General features: G+C 39.7%; 1 protein-coding gene across 3 annotated transcripts in view; it reads right to left on the reverse strand.

The window, feature by feature from the left end:
• The window catches only part of BIVM (basic, immunoglobulin-like variable motif containing), a 79,708-nt gene that overhangs the window by 44,083 nt on the left and 12,932 nt on the right, over positions 1–22,693 (reverse strand). For all 3 annotated transcript variants that reach the window (XM_053889942.1, XM_019443929.2, XM_019443928.2), the window contains exons 3-6: positions 21,103–21,229; positions 11,480–11,575; positions 10,147–10,251; positions 9,839–9,933 (exon numbers count right to left, since the gene is read on the reverse strand). In XM_053889942.1, the coding sequence (XP_053745917.1) occupies positions 9,839–9,933; positions 10,147–10,251; positions 11,480–11,575; positions 21,103–21,229 (423 nt within the window). The remainder of the gene's footprint in view (positions 1–9,838; positions 9,934–10,146; positions 10,252–11,479; positions 11,576–21,102; positions 21,230–22,693) is intronic.

The raw sequence follows: 22,693 nt of genomic DNA on the forward strand, positions 1-22,693 counted from the left end.
TCATGTAGGTCTTTCCCATAGATTTTACTTCATGGCCAGAAGCACCAGAACGTACCTGTATGGCAAGGTGATCTTTTCCATTAAAATCTCTATTGCATAATGACAAATGATAAATCTTTCTGCAGCTTTTGGTTGACCTCCCCTGACAATTTAAAAACTGACACCCAAGGGCAGCTCTAAATGAAGAACCATCAGAACTAAAATTCAGAAGAGGGTCAGTATGTCACTTCCTTCATTACAGATGGGTTCTAGGATAGTGAGCAAACATAAATGTATGCATTTAGTCTCCTAACAGATTCAATAATTACAAAAGATGGTGACACACATAGTTGGTTTAGAAAAAACTCTTCAAACCTTTCTTAAAATTGTGAAAATGCCCCATAAAAAATTTTCCGAAATGACTAAAAGTTTTAATGAAAAGAATTTTTATATTAGCTTCTTAATGGCTATCTTTAAGTACTTCACATTATCCTTCTTTAAGTCGAATGTAACACAAAACACCTGTGAATAGTAATGAGTTTAATTTCCTAGAATATATTCAGGATTTCAGGAGCAAATGAGATAACTAAGAAAATTTGCTCTCATTAACCTTCACATCTTTTTGTCCACTGTAAACACTCTTTGACCATGTCCTCATTTTCTAGAAGACATGAGGTGATTTTTCTTCTGTAGCATAATGGTTATGGGCTTAGTGATAGCCAGGGATGTTTCTGCTCCTTACCGCAAGGTTCTGATTGATTTAGAGCAGGGATTAGCAAGCTTTTTCTTAAAGGGCCAGAGAGTAAATATTTGAGGTTTGTGGGTCATGAGCACTACTCATACTACTCAACTCTGCCATTGTAGCATGGAAACAGCCATAGGCAATGTGTAAGCAAATGGATATGGCGGTGTTCCAATCAAACTTTATTTACAAAAAGGACTGTAGTTTGATGACCTCTAATTTAGATCAGTAATTTTCAGACTTTTTTCCATATGGAACCCTGGTGCAAGGAATGTTGACATGGCATACTAGTGCATAAAAAAAAGCTAAAAGCAAGTTGCTGTGGCCAAAAATGAGGTAGGGAATCTAGATCCCAAGTTCTCCCCCGACCCTGCACCAAGGCACCACCATAGAATTCCCATGGCTCACCTGAGCACAATCTGAAAATCACCATATTTCCTATCAATGGAAGACCCAGCTCTTGAAAAAGAGGTTGGATAATGTCTGTTTAGAAAGACCACAGCAATAGTTCTCAAGCTTGACACACAGGGCTTGTTAAACACCTGATGGCTGGTACCCAACCCCAGAGTGTCTGAGCCAGCAGGTCTGGAGTGGGGACCAAGAATTAGTATGTCTAACAAGTTGCACAGGTGATGCTGATGTTGGCATTCTGAGAACTGGCCTAGAGTTAAAGGAAAATTTCATTTAATTCAATTCAGTAAGCAATTTCTGAGCACCTACTAAGTATACCAGGAACCGCAGGCAAACAAAAGACAAGTGATACACAGCACCTGAAGCTGCCCTCAGAGGGAAGATAAAACAAGTAACCTTAATATAGAGTGGGATAAGACAGAGCCACAGAAAAGGGTTGTAATTCAAAGGAGGAAGAGCACATCAGGTTTGAAGAATCAAGAAAGGGGACATTCAAAACAGAACTTCACCAAGTGGTAGGATTTCAACAATCCAGACAGAGGAACAGGCATGAGGAAAAAACAAAGTCATTACAGGGGAGGGATGTAATTAGGGAACAGCAAGTCGTCTACTTTAGAATCTAGGGTGTGATAGCGTAGCCAGGCCTACCGTACAGCACCCCAAGAATTTCAGGACAAGGTCAGAAAAATGTCACCTTCTGAAATAAAAAGACAGTAAATGCAGTATTTACTACATTGAGGTAGTCATCTGAAGACGTAACTTCCAGTCAGGAGAAGACATATCAATGTATTACTGATGGAAACTAAATTCACAACGATGTTCAGCCTAGACCAGAGAATTTCTAAAAAAATCTGACAAGTAACAAAGCAATCACTTCCAAGTGCAGGACCATGATCTGTATGGCACACAAAAGAAGAAAAGAACTAGGAATCAGCTGGCCAGCTGAACGGTGAGGAGATTTCCTGAGCTGCTGACAAGAGAATTCCAATGCCTTGGTTTATTATATCTCTCACTGTAAGTTAATATACAAACAGTCTGGTTTTTTTTAGTTTCTTTAGCGTGAATTTGTTCTATACAGGTTGATTGATCATCTATAGGAAAACTGTGGAGAAGTCTAGAAGAATACATCAGAATGTATTTTACACGTTCAAAAACAAGAACCAGGGGGTGCCTGGGTGGCTCAGTCGGTTAAGCGTCCAACTTCAGCTCAGGTCATGATCTCACGGTTTGTGAGTTTGAGCCCCAATTCAGGCTCTCTGCCATCAGCACAGAGCCTGCTTTGGATCCTCTGTCCCCCTCCCCCCTTTCCCCTTCCCCCGCTTATGTGCATAGGTGCATGCTCTCTCTCGCACTCTCTCAAATAAAGAAACGTTAAAAAAAATCCTCCATTCCTTAAAAAATAAATAAAGACAAGAACCAGATTCTTTAACCCAGCACATAATATCATCCTACAAGACTCTTCCTCCCTTGACATCTTTTAAATACAACTGGTTCAGGGGCACCTGGGTGGCTCAGTCAGTTAAGCATCCGACTTCAGCTCAGGTCCTGATCTCACAGCTTGTGGCTTCAAGCCCTGCATCCAGCTCTGTGCTGACAGCTCAGAGCCTGGAGCCTGCTTCAGATTCTGTGTCTCCCTCTCTCTGCACCTCCCCTGCTCAGGCTGTGTCTCTGTCTCTTTGTCTCTCTCAGAAACAAACATTTAAAACATTTTAAAAAAAAATAATAAATAGATAAATACAACTGGTTCATGTAGGACAGCAGTGAAAGGCCAGTCTGCATTGGCTTTGAGTGATGCTAACAATTTTATGCTTTAAGCAAGCACTAGAGAGCTCCTAAAATAGAAGGATCTATTAGCACTACTCTTTGGGGTTTTTTTTTGTTTGTTTGTTTGTTTAATTTTTTTTTTAATGTTTATTTATTTTTGAGACAGAGAGAGACAGAGCATGAACGGGGGAGGGTCAGAGAGAGAGGGAGACACAGAATCTGAAACAGGCTCCAGGCTCTGAGCAGTCAGCACAGAGCCCGACGCAGGGCTCGAACTCACATACCGCGAGATCGTGACCTGAGCCAATGTCGGACGCTTAACCGACTGAGCCACCCAGGCACCCCTTAGCACTACTCTTTGAAAAGATCTACCTGCCACAGTGTCTAATAAGAATTGGAGAAACCAGTGGATGAGGAGAGCAGAATATTAATGCGTCATCCAGCCAAGATGTGCTAAGGTTCTGTAGTAAGCTCATAGCAGTGGCCACAGTGAGAGTATCTGTGAGTAATATCGGGATAGGGCAGAGGTAGCTATTCTGTGTTACGCAAAATGAATGAGTTATGATACATACCAGAATAAAGATGACATACATGAACATTAGTATAACTGTTAAGCTAGCTGATCTTTAAAAATTAATCAAAAATTAATCAATCGCCTGGGTGGCTCAGTCGATTAAGCGTCTGACTCTAGATTTTGGCTCAGGTCATGATCTCACGGTTTGTGAGTTCAAGCCCCATATCAGGCTCTGAACTGACAGCTCAGGGCCTGCTTGGGATTCTAAGTCTCTCTTTCTCTCTCTCTCTCTTTTCCCTTCCCCTCTGCGTGCTCTCTCTCTCAAAATAAACTTAAAAAATAAGATGAATCGAGATTTGCCAGGCATCAGTGTTGGTAGCTAAGTGAACCAAGAGTTTTAAGGTATCTGAATAATAATAGTAATATAATGGTAAAACTGAACCACTAGTTTGAATAGTTGCTGACAACTTACTCAGAGTTTTATTATGAGTAATTACGTCTCTGAAAAAAAAACACTTCCCTTCATATCAACAGTTAAATCTGCTAATTGTATCAAAATCCCTGTATTTTGTTTTTAGTCCATGAGTGAGCTCAGTTTCCACTGACTGAGGGACCGCTGGAAATGAGCAGATCAGCAAACACTGGGGAGTTACAAAGTCTAACAAACCTAGAACCCAGGAAAGCAGGCCTAACAGTCCTTACAGGATAACTTAAACAAAAAGAGAATATACATTTCAAAGTATTTTCCAAGTGAACAGCAACCAGTGACAATGGTTTTCACTACTGAACAAATGAGACTACTCAGTCCACTGAGACAAATGAGAAAAGCCAATTTTAGAACTCTTTCTTCCACAAAGAGGGAGAACAGAAAGGTCTTCTGCTTGACACAGGTATCACCCCTCCCTCTGACTACAATCAGAAGTTCCAGGGCGGCATGAGCGAGGGCACAGGGCACCACATATGGACTCAAAGGGCTACTGAAGGCAGTCCTTGCGGTCAAGGAGCTGGACAGACACGTTAAAAAGATGAAACGTAAGGCTGCATATGCCAAATGGCCAACGACAAATGCAAATAATCAGTCCTATAGCAATTAAGAAGTGGCACCTTAAGTGGCAGGGAAAGCTTCAGCAATATAGCAGGGTTTGTGCAGGATAACTGATTGTTGAGAAGGAACGCCAGAAAATTCCATGGTGGGAAGTGGATCAATTATCCTTCAGGAAATACACACAGAAAAAGAAATAGGGAGGCACCCGGGTGGCTCAGTCAGTTGAGCATCCAACTCTTGATTTCAGCTCAGGTCATGATCTCATGGTTTGTGAGATGAGTCCTGCGATGTTAGCATAGAGCCTGCTTAGGATTCTCTCTCTCTCTACCTTTCTCTCTCTCAAAATAAATAAATAAACTTTATTTTAAAAAAAGAAAAAGAGGGGTGCCTGGGTGGCTCAGTCAGTTAAGCGTCAATTCTTGATATTGGCTCAGGTCATGATACCACAGTTCATGGGATCGAGCCCCACAATGGGCTCTGCACTGACAGTGTGGAGCCTGCTTGGGATTCTCTCTCTCCCTCTCTCTCTGCCCCTCCCTTGCTTGCTCTCTCTCTCTCTCTCTCTCAAAATGAATAAATAAACATTAAAAAAATTTTAATAAAAAATTAAAAAAAAGAAAAAGAAATAGGAGTCGAGTATTGTGATAGGGAACATGAAAATAGAAATAAAACCGTGAAAACATATTATTAAAATTCATTTGAAGAAATGGCAGCAATCCTACTCCCCATGCCAAGAAAAGGGGGTTGGGTCAGGGGAATAGGTGAATAGGTAGTTTATAACACTCCTCAGTGAAAAAGACTTCATGTACATTGGAGGAAGTTTAAACATACGGGTAAAAATGTCTGTAGAGCCCAGTGCCACACAGCCTAGATCATTAGGGGGCTGGTTAATCTACACATTGAATCATTAAATTAAAAAGTCATAAAGGACCCAAGAAATAAAATAAATAAAATAAATAAGATACAAACCCTCAAAAATCTGCAAATGAGAGTTTCTAATAAAAGTATGGCATAAAATCTTAAAGCTGGACAGGACATTTGGACAAAAATTGCTTAAAATTCCAGAAGAGTGGTTCCTAAACCAACTGTCTCCGGGGCCCTATTAGTATTTTCTTACATTCCATTAATAAATAACGACATTTCTTAATTTGGGAATTTGATTAAATTTACATAACTGACGTTTCTGCTATACTCAGATTTTCTTTGATATCATATTCTTTCTGATATCACATTTCTTTCATATTATAATTCCTCTGAGTCTTCGTGATTCCCTTGATTTGCTTTAATTTTATTGACCTTTCTCTGCATAGAACCTGCCTCTCTATCTAGATGCTTGCTGATATTCATACAACAAAAATCCACGAACTTCTCTGATAAAATCCTCTTCTGATCCATAGGCAATAAGCAAGAAAAGAAATCCTGAGTCTCAGGCTGCTGTCTCCCGGGCCCCTCCTCATAATGCAGTCTTGGGACACCACCCTGAGAACTGTGTTATGGTATTTTTCCATTGTCTCAGACACATATGTGTGACATCCTCTCCATCAGTTCTTCCTTTATTTATAGAAAAGGTCTGCCAATTGCTGCTCTAGGTTAATGATTCACAGTGTGGACACATCCAAGTGGTTACACAAGACCTCTTGGGGCACAGAAACAAAATAGTAGAACATTTGCTTCTGTTTGTTCTCATACTTAGAAAAACTAAGCTCTACTAATATCTACTCTATGGATTGAGCATGCATGTCACAAAAGGCCACATGTCACACACGTGCAGTCCCCAGAGAAGAGTCAGAGTCCCACAGAAGAGGTGCTGGCTTACATCAGTAATTACTGCTTAATGAATAGAATCATTATTATACTTTGTAATAATGAGAAAATGACTGTTCAAATCTTTTGGGCCAGAAAACGATTCTACTTATTTTACGAAAATAAACGTAAAGGTCTTAGGGCCAAATTATCCATTTTCTTTCACAAAAAGTCAAACGTCCCAAACCCACTCACTTATTTGATGACAATGACACTCCAGTAACACTGATGTCAATTACAGTCATCATGGCAGATGCTTTTTAAAAAAATATATATATTTTTTCGGGGTGCCTTAGGCAGCTCAGTTGGTTAAGAATTCGACTCTTGATTTTGGCTCAGGTCACAGTCTCACAGTTGCATGAGTTTGAGCCCCACATCGGGCTCTGCGCACTGACCACGCGGAGCCTGCTTGGGATTCTCCCTCTCTCCCTCTCTCTCTGCCTTCCCTGCTCCTGCTTTCCCTGTCTCTCTCTAAATAAATAAATAAACTTAAAAAAAAATTTACTTATTTATTTTTACGGGAGAGAGAGAGAGTACTCAAGTGGGGGAGGGTAGAGAGAGAAGAGGACAGAGGATCTAAGCAGGCTCCTGCTGACAGCAGAGAGCCTGATGCAGACACAAAGCTCAAACTTGTGAACCCTGAGATCATTGACCTGAGCTGAAGTTGGATGCTTAATCGACTGAGCCACCCAGGTGCCCCTGACAGATACTTTTCTTAAAAAGAAAAAAATGTAACAATCTAAAAATGAAACAAAACCCTGTGCTAAGGAGAAATAGAGCATTTGGGAGAAAAAATGTTCAGTAACATTTCTATTGGTATATAATTTTGTTGGTGAAAATGAGGTATGTTAATTATAAAAAATACTAGCCATATAATAGCTCTAAAATGTGCAAGGACCGTTAAAAGCAGCCAACACTAGGACCCACGGAGCAAGTGGTTAGGTTTGAGATCTGCAACCAGGAGACCTGATCTGACACCTAAAAATATCACTCACTAGCCGTGTAACCCTGTTCAGTTTATTGAACTTTCTCCACATCTCAGTTTCCTCATCAGTAAAGGGGGGAATGATACATCTGTGCAGGACTGATATGGAATTAAAGCAAGTAAATCAGTACAGTGCCTAGCACAACTAAATTCCCACTAAAAGATGGTTTTACTACTATAAAGTCAGTGCTTAAAAACTAAGAAATAATAATATATAGTAAAATGTATCAAAAATGCCCTTCATTTAAATGAAATTACCCTCAAAAGTTTACACCATATGGGCAAGGTGACAGTGGTCAATGTGATATACCATATGATCATGGCCATGATAAACATCTTGTTTTACAGGCTGATATTATAAGCTATCAACACCATAAACTAAAGTACAGACCTGGCAAGGGTAAAATCTAGAACCAACATAATTAATATTATTTTCCTTTAACTTGAAGAGATAAGGTATAAGGTGTCTCTTTCCTAGAACAAAAAATATATACATTCTTAGGAAATGTATCATCTGGCTAACAAGGAGAAATTACTAAATATTAGTAAAAAGTACATTAGGGAACACCAGAGTTACCAAAGATGTTCCTTACTTGTCAGTGCTGATATGGCTCAGTCAGTTAAGCATCTGACTTTGGCTCAGGTCTTGATCTCATGGTGCATGAGTTTGAGCCCCACATTGGGCTCTCTGCTATCAGGACAGAGCCTGCCTTGGATCCTCTGTCCTGTTCTCTCTGCCCCTTCCCAGCTCGTGCTCTCTCTGTCTCTGTCTCTCAAAAATAAACATTTTTTTTCAAGTTCAAAATTAAGCCAATAATCTAAATGATATGGAAAACTCTCTATATATCCATAACCAGTACTACTTCTGGTTAAACAGTGCTTGGTTTAATTACTATATGCATATCGATGAATAAATCTGGTTTTAAAGAACAGATGTTGATCAGAATACACAAATTAATCACAGAAATATGATAATATCCATGGTATATTATTGTCTAAAGAATTCTGAGTTTAGGACTGTTTCATACAACATACATAAATGTGAAAATAAACACAAATATATAAAATACAAAGTTCTTAAACTGATACATCATTTTATCTTCCCTGTGATACATATACCCTACATCACCCTGCCAATGACATTACAAAAACACTGGTTAAAATATTGAAAAGATCGTTAAAATACGTAACTGATGCACTTCCAGAGATTAAAAAAGAGATAAAAATAGATCTTAAGAAGGCTTTTGTCCTGAGAGTTTCTGCTAAGCCCCATAAAATTTAACGTACTTCAATAGCTGCAGGAAGGATGCAGGAAGTAAGCCTGGGGTTGCCCAGGATGGAGAGGGAAGGAAACCAGAATATGTCACCCAAAATATGCCTCTTTGACATAAAAATTATTTTGAGCTGAAGGCAATTAAGAAGCCATAAATGCAGGAAAAGCTCTCTCAACCCGCCTCCTCCCAACCTAAAGGATGTAAATTTTTCTTTTACTGGAGACAGACTCTTAGCCCAGAGATGGCACCAGAGGAACCTGCAAGCAAATCTTACTCCATTAGTGCCTTCCCAAAAATGTAACCCTCCCACAGTCTGCTGTCCTGGGACACTGAAAACGGCTTCCCTTTGTCCTGTCACTTCTTTACAAAGGTAATTGTTCTTTGTTGCAGAGGGTAAGTAAGCTGTCCTAAGCCACCACGCTGAGTTACTTTTCAGTGAGGTTTCTCCCACCTCAAGTTGTGCTGTAAACATTCATAAACTGGCTTTCTCTTGTTAATCTGTCAAATATAACTAGCATATAACTAAACAATCCTTAAAATCAATTACTCTTGGGGCACCTGGGTGGCTCAGTCGGTTAAGCGCCCGACTTCAGCTCAGGTCACGATCTCACGGTCCGTGAGTTCGAGCCCCGAGTCGGGCTCTGTGCTGATGGCTCAGAGCCTGGAGCCTGCTTCTGATTCTGTGTCTCCCTCTCTCTCTGCCCCTCCCCCGTTCATGCTCTGTCTCCCTCTGTCTCAAAAATAAATAAAACGTTAAAAAAAAAAAATCAATTACTCTCTGTGATAGCCAAGACTATTCTATCATGGAACTTTGTCACTTTCAAAGTCTGTTGTCCTGTTATTAGATGTTATTATGTAGGCCTAACATCAAATATTCTACAATCTTGGCATTCCTTTTTAGGAAGAGGAGCTACAAATTCCATGGTTCTTCCTGAAAGAGTTTTATCAGCATGCGTACGCACGCGCGCACACACACACACACACACACACACACACACACACACACCCCACAGGCCCAAATAATACAAATAATGTGTTGAAACAGTGTTTAGGACATGTTTCAAAACTCTAAAAGTTCTACATGCAAACAGGAGGACAATTAAAAATATTTCACCGGTGTATGGGAAAGCACCCTACAGATCTCTATTACAATTTCCCCCTTGGATAAAGACATATAAGAGTAAAGACCGTGTTCAGGGTTTACAGAACACCCCATTAATCAAGTCAGCCAATCTTTGTGACGGATCCTAAAGTGTGTGTGTGTGTGTGTGTGTGTGTGTGTGTGTGTGTGTGTGAAAAAATCTTCCGTGTGTTTACCTACCAGTTTCTCCGGCTGTTTTATTCTTCCCATGAGGCTTATATAGAACGTACGAGCATCCTTTTACGTGAAAGTGGTCATTAATTTGTCTAAACCATCTGCAAATGACAAGAAAATGTGCTCAAGCAATATTTCCATAGCACAGATAACATCAATGCCATTCCAGAGAAATTCGGGCAGCACCCAAGTTTGGCATATCCACTAGCAGTTGGGGCCCAGCAGCTGGAAACCTGGTCTACAATCCACTGCTATAGCACTGCTATTTTACAGAACTAGAAATAAGGTATTGTCTGTAAGTGAGGACTTCATACCTCATAAGTGTTGTATTTCCAGTGAAAGGGCCGAACCTAATATCTTCAAATGGAGGTTGAAAGCCCAAAATATGTAAAGCTTCTTCTTGGGTAACAGGTGGCAGACTAGAAAAGAAACATTGCCTTTCATTTTGCAGTTCCAATCGCATGCAAATGATAACCTGTCTCAACATTCCTATGTCCATCTGATTTGGTTTTTGTTTTGTTGTTGTTATTATTCTTTTGTTTTCTTCTTTTTTTTTTTTTTTTAATTTACACCTGAGTTAGCACAGAGTGCAACAATGATTTCAGGAGTAGGTTCCAGGGATTCATCCCTATGTGTAACACCCAGTGCTCATCCCAACAACTGTCTTGCATCTGATTTGTAAACAATTTTACTAATACAGGTGACCTTTGAACAACGTGGGTTTGAACTGAGCACTTACACACAGACTTTTTCTTTATAAATTCAGTGCAGAACTATAAATGTATTTTCTCTTTCTTAATGAATTTCTTAGTAACATTTTTGTTCTCTAGCTTACTTTATTGTAAAAATACAGCATATAATATGTACAAAATACTACATACAAAATATGTGTTCATCTACTGTTTACTTTATTGGTAAGGTTTCTGGTCAACGGTAGACTGTTAGTAGTTAAGTTTTGGGGGAGTCAAAAATAATATGTGGATTTTAGACTGCCCTAACCCCTGCATTGTTTAAGGGTCAACTGTATTTTTAATGTTTATTTTGTCACAATAATGCATACTTACTTTTTTTTAATTTTTTTTTACCGTTTATTCATTTTTGAGAGACAGAGAGAGACAGAGCATGAGCGGGAAGGGGCAGAGAGAGGGAGACACATCTGAAACAGGCTCCAGGCTCTGAGCTGACAGCACAGAGCCTGACGTGGGGCTCGAACTCAAAAACTGCGAGATCCTGACCTGAGCCGAAGTCGGACGTTCAACCGACTGAACCACCCAGGCGCCCCAATAATGCATACTTATTATTTTCAGCTAAAGGCTTATAAAAAATAGCAATTTTCTTCTCGATTTATGAAAAATCTATTTTTAAAAATGTCCAATTATAAGAGCGCCTGGGTAGCTCAGTTGGTTGAGTGTCTGGCTCAGGTCATGATCTCAGGGTCATGGGATCAAGCCCTGTGTGGTGCCTGCTTAAGATTCTCTCTCTCTCTCTCTCTCTCTCTCTCTCTCTCTCTGCCCCTCACCCCACTCTAAAAATAATAAAAATAAAAGAAATAAAATATTTAAAAAGAAATCTTCAATGACAGAAAAAGCAATACAAAGTAACTTTGGAATTTGGAGTTTAGGGATACCACTAAATTAACATACTTACTTTCCAGCTCCTATTGTGCTGTACAAGAAATTCCAACAAGAAATTAATGAGGAGATGCCACAAGAAGTCTTATATTGCGGTCGGCTTATGCAGTACCTGAGAAAACAAAACGTTGCTTTCTTCACTTGAATGAATACAAAATATGCATACAGAAATATAACACTCATGGCAACTAAATGTGTTAACATAATGAAAACTTCTCTCATTAAAGCCAAGGTAAAATCTTTACTCCCTTAAGATATTTTTGTATTTATTAAACATACCAGAAATGCATGCACAGCAACAATAAACCATCCAGTTTAATACAGTTAGCTAAGTTTAACCACTAATTAAAGTAGATGTTCTCCAAACCAATGGAGAAAAATAATGATATATAAATGCAGATACCAACTACTAAAATTTCAGCATAAGTTACTAGTTGAGCTGCATACAGGATTATTTGCAACTTCAAAAATACTGGAGAAATGAAACAAAGCATTGTCCCCATGTATCAACTTTTCAGAGATTTTTCAACTCAGACTACAAACCATCCATTTATCACCCACTGTGTCCAACTAAAACCAGCAGCTCCATTGTCACAGAGAATTTTTTCTTTTTAGAATTTTATTTTTTAATTTTATTTATTTATTTATTTATTTATATATTTATTTATTTGAGAAAGAGAGAGCACGAGCTGGGGAGAGGCACAGAGAGACAAAGGCAGAGGATCAGAAGCAGACTCCACACTGACAGCAGAGAGCAGATGCGGGGCTTAAACTCACGAGCCGTGAGATCATGACCTGACCCAAAGTCCAAAGCTTAACCAACTAAGCCAGCCAGGCACCTCGTATCACAGACAATTTTAAAATGTAGCACAAAATCCTTCCATAGCACAATTTAATTGCACTGACTAATCCAGACAATTTTCCAAACAGTCATGTGTCAAGAGAAGTGACTACAGCTAACATGAACAGAGAAGAAAAGAAGGAGACTATTCAATTTTAAAAAAAAAAAGAAAGAAAGAAATAGTGGGGCGCCTGGTGGCTCAGTCAACTAAGCGTTTGACTTCAGCTCAGGTCATGGTCTCACAGCTTGTGGGTTTGAGCCCTGCATCAAGCTCTGTGTTGAGAGTTTAGAGCCTGGAGCCTGCTTCAGATTCTGTGTCTCCCTCTCTCTCTCTCTCTCTCTCTCGCCCTCCCCGGTCATGCTCTGTCTCTGTGTCTCTCAAAAATAAATAAGCATTAAAAAAATTTTAAAAAAAATAGTATTGGGTTTCAAATTATTTCCCTAACTGCTTTTTTTTTTTTTTAAGTAATCTCTATACCCTTGAAGCTCAAACCCACAACCCTGAGATCAAGAGTCACAGGTTCTACTGACTAAGCCAGCCAAGCGCCTCTCCCAACTGCTTTCTAATGAAGGTGCTAGTAGTAGACAAAACAAAAAGGAGAAACAAGATTTGTCATCACTAAACACAGTTTTAGTATTACCTTACAATTAATTACAAAAAGAGGGGTGCCTGGGTGGCTCAGTTGTTTAAGCATCTGACTCTTGATTTCGGCTCAGGTCGTGATCTCACGGTTGTGAGACTGCGCTCCTCCTTGGGCTCTGAGCTGAGTGAGGGGCCTGCCTGGGACTCTCTCCCTCTCTCTCTGCCCCTCCCCATGCTTGTGCATATGCTCAAGGGCGCATATGCTCTCTTTCTCTCTGTCTCGAAATAAATAAAAATATTTAAAAAATTAATTACAAAAAGAAAAATTGCAGGTGTATGTTTATTTGTATATGTGCATATAATATGCATAATGCACATACATAAGTCAACAATGACCCTTGTATCTACAGGCTTAAGATACAAAAGATGATTATGGTTACTAAACTATATGGTTATTATATAGCCACATAATACAGGGATTGTTATGGATTGAACTGCACCCACCTAAAAAAGATACACTGAAGTCCATGGGGCGCCTGGGTGGCTCAGGCAGTTAAGCATCCAACTTTTTATTTTGGCTCAGGTCATTATCTCATGGTTTGTGAGACTGAGCCCCACATTGGGCTCTGCACTGACAGCATGGAGCCTGCTTGGGATTCTCTCTCTCCCTTTCTCTCTGCCCCTCACCCACTTGCAAGCACGTGTTCTCTGTCTCTTCTCTCTCTCTCTCTCTCTCTCTCTCTCTGAAAATAAATAAATAGGGGCACCTGGGTGGCTTAGTTGGCTGAGCATCCGACTTCGGCTCAGGTCATGATCTCACGGCCCATGGGTTCGAGCCCCGCATTGCGCTCTGTGCTGACAGCTCAGAGCCTGGATCCTGCTTTGGATTCCGTGTCTCCCTCCCACTCTGCCCACCCCCCTCCCCCCACCACTCATACTCTGTCTCTATCTCAAAAATAAATAAACATTAACAAGTTTAAAAATAAATAAATAAACTTTTTTTTTTAAATTAAAAAAAGATACGTTGAAGACCTAACCACAGGTACCTATGAATACAATCTAATTTGGAAATAAGGTCTTCACTGATAAAATCAAGTTAAGATGAAGTCATACTTGAGTAAGGGTGGGCTCTTAATCCAAGATGGCTGGTGTCCTTATAAAAAAGAAAAAAGGGACATGCAGAGAGGAGAGTGCCGTGTGAAGACCCAAACACATGAAGGGAAAACTCAGAGACAGAAGTGTCGCAGCAGCAAGCCTAGGAATGCCAAGGACCGCCAAGGCACCAGAAGCTAGGATGAAGCTAGGATGAAGCAGAGTCTAGCCCTCAGATTTCAGAGGGAATGTGGCCCTCCCAACAGCTTGGGCTCTGACTCCCGACCTCCAGAACTATGAGCCAGTTCCTGTTGATTTAATCCAGCCAGTTTATGGCACTTTGTTATGGTAGCTCTAGGAAACTCATATGCTAATCATCATCCAGGAAACACTACAAACTGCTTTACATCCACAAAAGCAAAAAACCCTGAACACATTATGAATGGTTTTGTTTATAGCTATTTGCAAGGCTGTTTAAAAAAGAACTCCTACCCACAGAAATGACCCTGACTTGAGAAAGTGTTGGCGTTACAGGGCTCTCATATTTCAAACTCAGAAGCTAACTTCCATAAGAGCTCATGTATTCATAGCTACCACCTACATTCTGTTCTGCAACTAAATTTCCAACAAATGGACTTAGCAGTCACCATGACTTGTTTCCTGATGCTTTTCCATTCCTTATTTTTTCTCACCAGGTATCTTGGGTGGTTGACATTCCTTGTTGAGTGGCTAAGAGCTCATGGCCATTGCAGTCACTCAATTCTTGCATGACTGGGAGTCTGTTGCTTCCATACTTGAATGACAACATAAATAGGACACTTGGGTGACTTTTTCTCTCCTGAGGAACATGATTCCACTGTAGCCTGAGAGCTAGTACTGCCATGATGTGAAGACCGAGGCCAAAGGGGTAATTTCCCTTTGTACTGGTTTTGCACTGTATACCCATGACTCCTTATGCTTGAACTCCAGTAACTCCACCAGAACATGCCTTGGTGCTGATCAATCTGTATCGGTTTTCCTTTCCTGGGACACAATTTACAGTTTTATATCTGCAGACTCTAGCTTTTCCTTCTTTTGGGAACGTTCCTTCCGATTGTGTCTTTCAATATTTTTTTTTTTCTATTTGTTCTGATCTCTTTCTCTGGAATACCAGTTAGTGATATTTGGAGCTTCTGTCTGTTACCCATATCTATCTGTTGTTGTTGTTGCTGTTTTTAACAATTTTATTTTTAAGTAATCTCTACAGCCAATGTGAGGCTCAAACTCATAACCCCAAGATCAAGATTCATATGCTCTACCTACTGAGCCAGTCAGGAGCCCCAATATTTATCTGTCCTTTAATCATTTTTATATCTTTGTTCTTTTCCATTTGGGTTTTGTGCAATTTCCTCACACTGACTCACCATTGACTTAATTATGTTTTTCACTGGGTTGGGGTTTTTTTTTTCCTGCTTCTAATGTGGTTTTCACCTGTGCAATGACTTTGTCCTCCACTTCTTTCTGTGGGCCTGTCAATTATTTCCCCTTCTGTAGTCATATAATCTCTTCTTTGACTTCATTTTGAAAAACTGTATGAATTATAACTTTTTTGATATAAAGGGCTTATTGTCAATTTTAACTTTATTTCCTTGAATAACTCTTCCAAAGATGTATATGCTTTCCACAGTTGCCTGGTTTTATTTGCAATTTTTATACACATATATCAAGTTGCTTCCTCTGTCTTTCCTCATCCTTGAATAGAGCCGATTATCACTGAAGAGTTGTTTGCTGTCTTCAACATCCCATCGTCAAATTTGTCAAGTCTGCCCCTCATTTTTGTTTTGTTTTTTTTTTTATAATTTTGGTAAAGAAACATAACATAAAATATACCATCTTAACCAGTTTTTAAGGGTACAGTTGAGTCATGTTAACTATATTCAGTGTTGTGAAAGAGATCTCTAGAATGTCTCCATATTGCAAGACTGAAACTCTACACCCACTGGACAACACCTTTTTCCCCCCTCCCCCCAGCCTGTGACAAACACCATTCTACTTTCTGCTTTTATAAGTTTGACTACTTTATACTTCATATAAATGGAATCATACAGTATTTCTCTTTTTGTCACTGGTGACCACCATTCTACATTCTTTCTCTTTCATTTTGACAACTCTTAAGTACCTCTTTGTAAAATGGAATCACACATTATTAGTCTTTTTGTGTCTGGCTTATTTCACCTAGCATAATGTCCTCAAAGTTCATCCACGTTGTACCGTGTGTCAGAATTCCTTCTATTTTAAGGCTAAATTAATATTCCATTGTGTATATATACCACATTTTCTTTATTCCTTCAACTATCAATGGACACTTGGGCTGTTTCCCCTTCCCAGCTATTGTGAATAACGCTGCAATGAACACAGTATGCAAATATCTCTTCAAGATCCTGCTTTCAATTCTTTTAGATATATACCCAGAAGTGGGATTACGGGATCATATGGTATCTTAGTCAGCTCAGGCTGCTATAACAAATTATGACAGACCTAGTGGCTTCAACAACAAACAATTATTTATTTCCCATAGTTCTAGAGGCTAAGAAGTCCAAAACTGAGGTGCCAACGAATCTAATGTCTGGGGAGAAACTGCATATGGCTATCCTCTCATTGTGTCCTCACACGATGGAGCAGACAGAGGAGGAAGCAATCTCCCACTTCCTGTCCTTTACAAGGCATGAATCCCATTCATGGGGGCTCCCCCTTCATGACCCAATCACCTCCCAAAGGCCCCATCTCTTAATACCATCACATTAGGGGTTAGGATTCCAATATATGAATTGGGGGGAGACACAAACATTCAGCCACAACACACATTCTATTTTTAACTTTTCAAGAAACTTCCACACTATTTTCCATAGGGGCTGTACTATTTTAGATTTTTATATTCCTACCGACAGCACACAAAAGTTTTGATTTCTCCACATTCTTGCCAACAACTATTATTTTCTGGCTTTTTTCATAGTGGCCATCCTACTGGGTATGAGGAAATACCATATTGCAATTTTGATTTGCCATTTCTCTGACAATTAATAGTGTTGAGCATCTTTTTGTATGCTTGCTGGCCATTTGCATATTCTTTGGAGAAATGTCTGTTCAAGTCCTTTGCCCATTTTTTAATTGGGTTCTTTGGTACTTTTGTTGTTGAATTGTAGGAGTCCTTTACATATTCTGGATATTAACCCCTTATCAGATGTATGATCTGCAAAATATTTTCTCCCACTCTGTAGGATGCCTTTTCACTTTGTTGATGGTTTTCTTTGATGCACAGAAGTTTTAAGGCTTGATATGATTCTATTTGTCTATTTTTGCTTTTGTTACCTGTGCTTTTGGTGTCATATCTCAGATATCGTTGTCAAATTCAATGTCATGAAATTTCCCCCTAAGTTTTCTTCTAGTTTCATAGTTTTAGGTCTTTACATTTATGTCTTTAATCTATTTTGAGTTAATTTTTGATAAGCAGGGTCAAGTTCATTCTTTTACAGGTGGATATCCACTTTTCCCAGCAAGATTTGCTGAAGAGACTGTCCTTTCTCTATTCCGTGGGCTTGGCACCCTTACGGAAGATTGTTTGCCCATTTACATGAGTGCTTCTCTCTGGGCTTTCTATTCTGACCCAGTTGTCTACATATCTGTCTTTATGCCAAGATCACACTGTTTTGATTATGTAGCTCTGGGAGGTTTTGAAATCAGGAAGTGGGTGGCCTACGTTCCACTCTTGCCATCACTACCTTCCCAGCAATTCACCAGAGGCACTGTCCTTAGCTAGAAATTAGGAAGTAAAATAATCCAGTAGCGATCAGATGAGCAGGATGTCTCCTTCCACAACCCCTACCTGCATTTCTGTAGTGCTGAACTGGATCTCCATCAAGAACTCTGATGTTCCTCCCCTGGTGCAGTGGCTCACACCCCTAGTCTAACCAAAGGGTCACCGGATGGTTTCAGGACTGCCACATGAACTTTAGGGAAACCTGTACCATTTGAGGCTAATAGTAGTCTTTGCAGTTCTTGGTGTCCTCTCCCTGTTGGTCCAGAGTGCAGAGGATTTGAGAAGCATGTATTAGAGACTATGGTTTGGGGATATTGTTAATTCTTTGTTTCAGGGAAGATAAGAGTTTTCCCCTATTTTTTATTTTCTTGTTATTGTTTCCATGGGTTTGAGGCATAGAGGCCAAGGGCAGGCCACCCCAAGATGGGTCGCTTTAACATGAACATTATTTTGAGTTGAAAGCAATCCAAACCCAGCAGATTCAGAAAAAGCTCGTTATCCCCCCTCCCCCATCAACTGCCTGCTTTACCAGGAAGAGAGCTATTAACCAGAGACTCCCCTTTACTTGAGAAAGTTATCTGCATAATAGGGTAATTTTTGTTTTTCAAAACATCTCCTTTCATCTCCCTACTAATAGCCTTCCTCCTCTTATCCGCAGACTCCTACCCCTCTCCTTAGCTCACATAACCTTCATGTTACCTCAATGTCTTTAGAATTTCCATGTCTGTGTGAATTCCCTGTACATACGTTGATTTTCTCCTGTTAATCTGTCTCATGTCAATTTGATTCTAAGTCCATCTAGAAGAGCCTGGAAGAGCAGAGGAAAGCTACCTCCCCAATAGAGAGAAGGAATGGAGTAAACAGACCTTATTCTGTCATATTTAAATCTCCAACTTCTATCCAAAACACCTCTTCACAAAGTCTTAGGGTCACTCCTAGGCACCCTTAAGATTTTCCATATTTCTTCATCAGTCCAAACTTGTTTACTGGTCTTGTTCATGACCAGCCTAAAACTTTTACTGACTTTCTACTATCTCCTACGGGTGTTTCCATTCCAACCGTACTCTTGTAATATCTTCAGTGGGAAATGAGTTTGTCATCCTAACAGTGTTTCCCCTCAGGTTATTTCTCCCATCTATCCTTCCTCATCCAAGCCTTATGGTTTCACATGTTATACTATTAAAATACAATTACCCAAATTTGTTGTTAAAACAAATCTTAGGTCTAAGGGATTAGAAGCAAAAATGGGCAAAGGCTTTCTCCAAAGAAAATAAAATTACTGTTTTTGATTCTAATGCCTCTTCTCCAATATAATCTACATCCTTATTACTACCAATTAATCTCTTAAAATACCCTTTTGTTAAGAAATCATCAAGGGCTTCTCTCTACGTCAGGAACAACAACAAAAAAATCTAAATCCTTAGCCTAGTGTCCAAGATACAGATCATGACAGGTTACAAAGAAAGAATGTGAACTTTGGAGTCTGGCTCTCTTCAGTTTTAATACAAGATCTGCTTCTTCACCATGTGATGTTAGGTAAGCTTCTTAGCTTCTGAACTTCACTCCAGACAAGACTGTCTAATCTTCATTACCAATACACAAGACACTCTCCTCCCATCCATGCAAAGACCTTTGGACCCTCCATACCTCTCTTAAGGCCCAGCTCCTCAGTGAAGCCTTTTGATGATCATTATTTCCTCTCATGTTGGTAGTTTATTCATACCCATCTTGTCTGAATATTCATACCCATCTTTGTCTGAAACTTGTCTGAGATATTTTATATTTCTCTGCTTAGTCCCCATTTCTCACCTACATTTTAAACTCTGAGAAAACAAACGCCATGTTTTGTGTATCTCTGTATTCTCGGCCACAGTAAAGGGTCCAATATTTATTAAATAGGTGATAAAATCTAACATTTTTTAAACCTCACACAAATAATTTTTAAAATCTCAACTCATAGGGGCGCCTGGGTGGCTCAGTTGGTTAAGCCTCTGACTTCGGCTCAGGTCATGATCTCACGGTTTGTGAGTTCAAGCCCTGCGTCAGGCTCTGTGCTGACAGCTCAGAGCCTGGAGCCTGCTTCAAATTCTGTGTCTCCCTCTCCCTCTGCCCCTCCCCTGCTCAGGCTCTGACTCTCTCTTTCAATAATAAATAAATGGTAAAAAAAAAATTTTTTTTAATCTCAAATCATAGACTAGTAATATCCAAAAGCCATCATTAAACATTTTTTTTCTTTCAAATAGGAACTGTATTCCAAGGTAACCAAACAGCCACAGTTGATGAGTGAAAGCTCTTCTTATTGGAAGAAGATCGCTAACTAATAAAGGGAGAAGATATGAAAGAAATTTGAAATATCACCATTTTCCAGCAAGGATTCAGGTAACAGTCATCAATGGGTTTGGCTAAAACCACTAGGTGAAAAGTTAATGGGGACAGGATATTAGCCTGATGCCACTGTCCCCCCCACTGATTATGTGATGGTTGCAGAAAGGAAGAAAAAAGAACTTGACAATGTGGGCTGATGCTGTCACCGCCTAAATCCGATAATCAGTCTTAGAATCTAGTACGGGACGACCAGATACTATGCATCCCCTGATGTGATGCAGTATGAAGAACAAAGGGTCACCGAGGCAGTACTGTTGCCTAAAATGTTCAATCAGAATCTAAACCAAGTCTGTATGTCTAACTTCCAGCTGTCAGGAAATACTGAGGCTATAGAAATAATTTAGACAACAGGGGGGAAATATCAGACAAATCCAGAAGGTAGGACACTCTACAAGATATCTGGCCAAGTCTCTTTAAGAAGTTAATCTAGGGGCCCCTGGGTGGTTCAGTCAGTTAAGTGTCCAACTCTTGATTTTGGCTCAGGTCACGATCTCACGGTTTACGAGATTGAGCCTCGCTGTTGGGCTCTGCACTAACAGCGTGGAGCCTGCTTGGGGTTCTCTCTCTCTCTCTCTCTCTCTCTCTCTCTCTCTCTCTGCCCCTTCCCTGTACTCTCTATCTCTCTCTAAATAAATAAATAAACATTAGAGAAAAAAAAAAGAAGTCAATCTCCTAGAATTTAAAAAACAAAAGTGAGGGGAGGGAGGTAGAGACTGTTCTAGGTTAAGAGAGACATACAAGCCACAACAAGCAAACACTAAGTGTGGTTCATGGTTGGGAACCACAATGAACAACCACTTGTGAAAATACTTCAAAACAATGTGGAAAACCTAAATTTAGCCTAGGAATTAGATACTATGGAAATATTATTAACTTTATTAAGTATGACAACGCTATTGTGTTAAGTGTGGTTAAGGAAAAAAGTCAATTTTTAGAGATTACCATCTTCTGAGATCTAATACTTTCCGCTGCTTAATATCTTCAAGAGGAGAATACTGAGGCCACTCCCTCTGATGTCTTCCTTTTTTGTCTGAAGTTTTTTTCTTGCAAATTTGTTTCTTTACATTGCCTAAACACAAGAATACAAAGTAAGCAAAATGCTCAGGATGAAATAAGCCATTATGGGAGTATAATTAATTATGTAAAAGGGACCCCTGGGTGACACAGTTGGTTAAGCAACCAACTTCATCTCAGATCATGATCTTGAGGTTCACGAGTTTGAGCCCCACGTCGCATCGGGTTCTGTGCTGACAGCTCAGAGCCTGGAGCCTGCTTCAGATTCTGTGTGTGTCTCTCTCTGTGCCCCTCCCCAACTCGAGCTCTGACTCTCTCTCAAAAATAAATAAACATTTAAAAAATTATGTAACAAAATTAAAAAGTAACTGCCACTAGTTCTCAAAATGATATTGCAAACATGTTGAAGAAAGACATGTATCTTCAAGAATACTCCCCTGGCTTAAAGAGAGAGAATAAATAAAAACAAGTTTAAGCAATCATGAGTGTAGTTCCTATCAGATTCTTACACTTCCAACTCCTGATCTAGTCACTTCTCTAGGAAAAGAATCAATCACAAAATCTTTGGTTTAGAAAATCAAATTACTTGGGGCGCCTGGGTGGCTCAGTCGGTTGAGCGTCCGACTTCAGCCCAGGTCATGATCTCGCGGTCCGTGGGTTTGAGCCCCGCGTCGGGCTCTGTGCTGACAGCTCGGTGCCCGGAGCCTGTTTCAGATTCTGTGTCTCCCTCTCTCTCTGACCCTCCCCTGTTCATGCTCTGTCTCTCTCTGTCTCAAAAATAAATAAACATAAAAATTTTTTTAAAAAAAAGAAAGAAAATCAAATTACCAATGGTAAAATATTTAACTAGACCACTTTCCAGAAAATGAATCCCTTTCTACAAAACAATAAAACCACATTAATGTAACTCTGTTAAGAAAGTAAAAGCAATAGATCCAATAATGCAATGATGTGATATTTAAAAATACCTGCAGGCCTTACAGAGACCACAAAATGGATTAAGAATGATGCTCATGTGTACATTATGAAAACGTGACTTCAGCACCAGGAACTAGAATGGAAAACAAAGTCTTCTTTCTGTGTGTGTGTACGTAACGAAGTGTGCACGCACACACACACACGCATGTGCACACGTGAGCGCATGCAAGCAAACACACACACACACACACACACACACACACACACACACCACTCTCTCCAAAAGACATGTAAAGCAAATAGCAGGGTCACCTAAGGGGGAGGAGAATTGGAAGCTAGACAAAAAGAAGACAAAACTGAGAATGAGACATTGCACTGTTTAATTTTTACACTTTTTGTTTCTGAACGATGCTAATGGATTACTCAGGCAAAAAAAAAAAAAAAAAAAAAAAAAAAAAAACCACCTATTTAATTAAAATCTTAACTATAGAGAAATGATGGTTACCAGAAGGGAGATGGGTGGCTGTGGGGGAAATAGGTGATAGGGATTAAGGATGCACTTGTTGAGATGAGCACCAGGTGAGGTATGGAATGTTGAATC

This window comes from Panthera pardus, unplaced genomic scaffold (genome assembly GCF_024362965.1).
Source record: "Panthera pardus isolate Hobbes unplaced genomic scaffold, ASM2436296v1 HiC_scaffold_1, whole genome shotgun sequence".
Classification (NCBI taxonomy): Eukaryota; Metazoa; Chordata; class Mammalia; order Carnivora; family Felidae; genus Panthera; species Panthera pardus.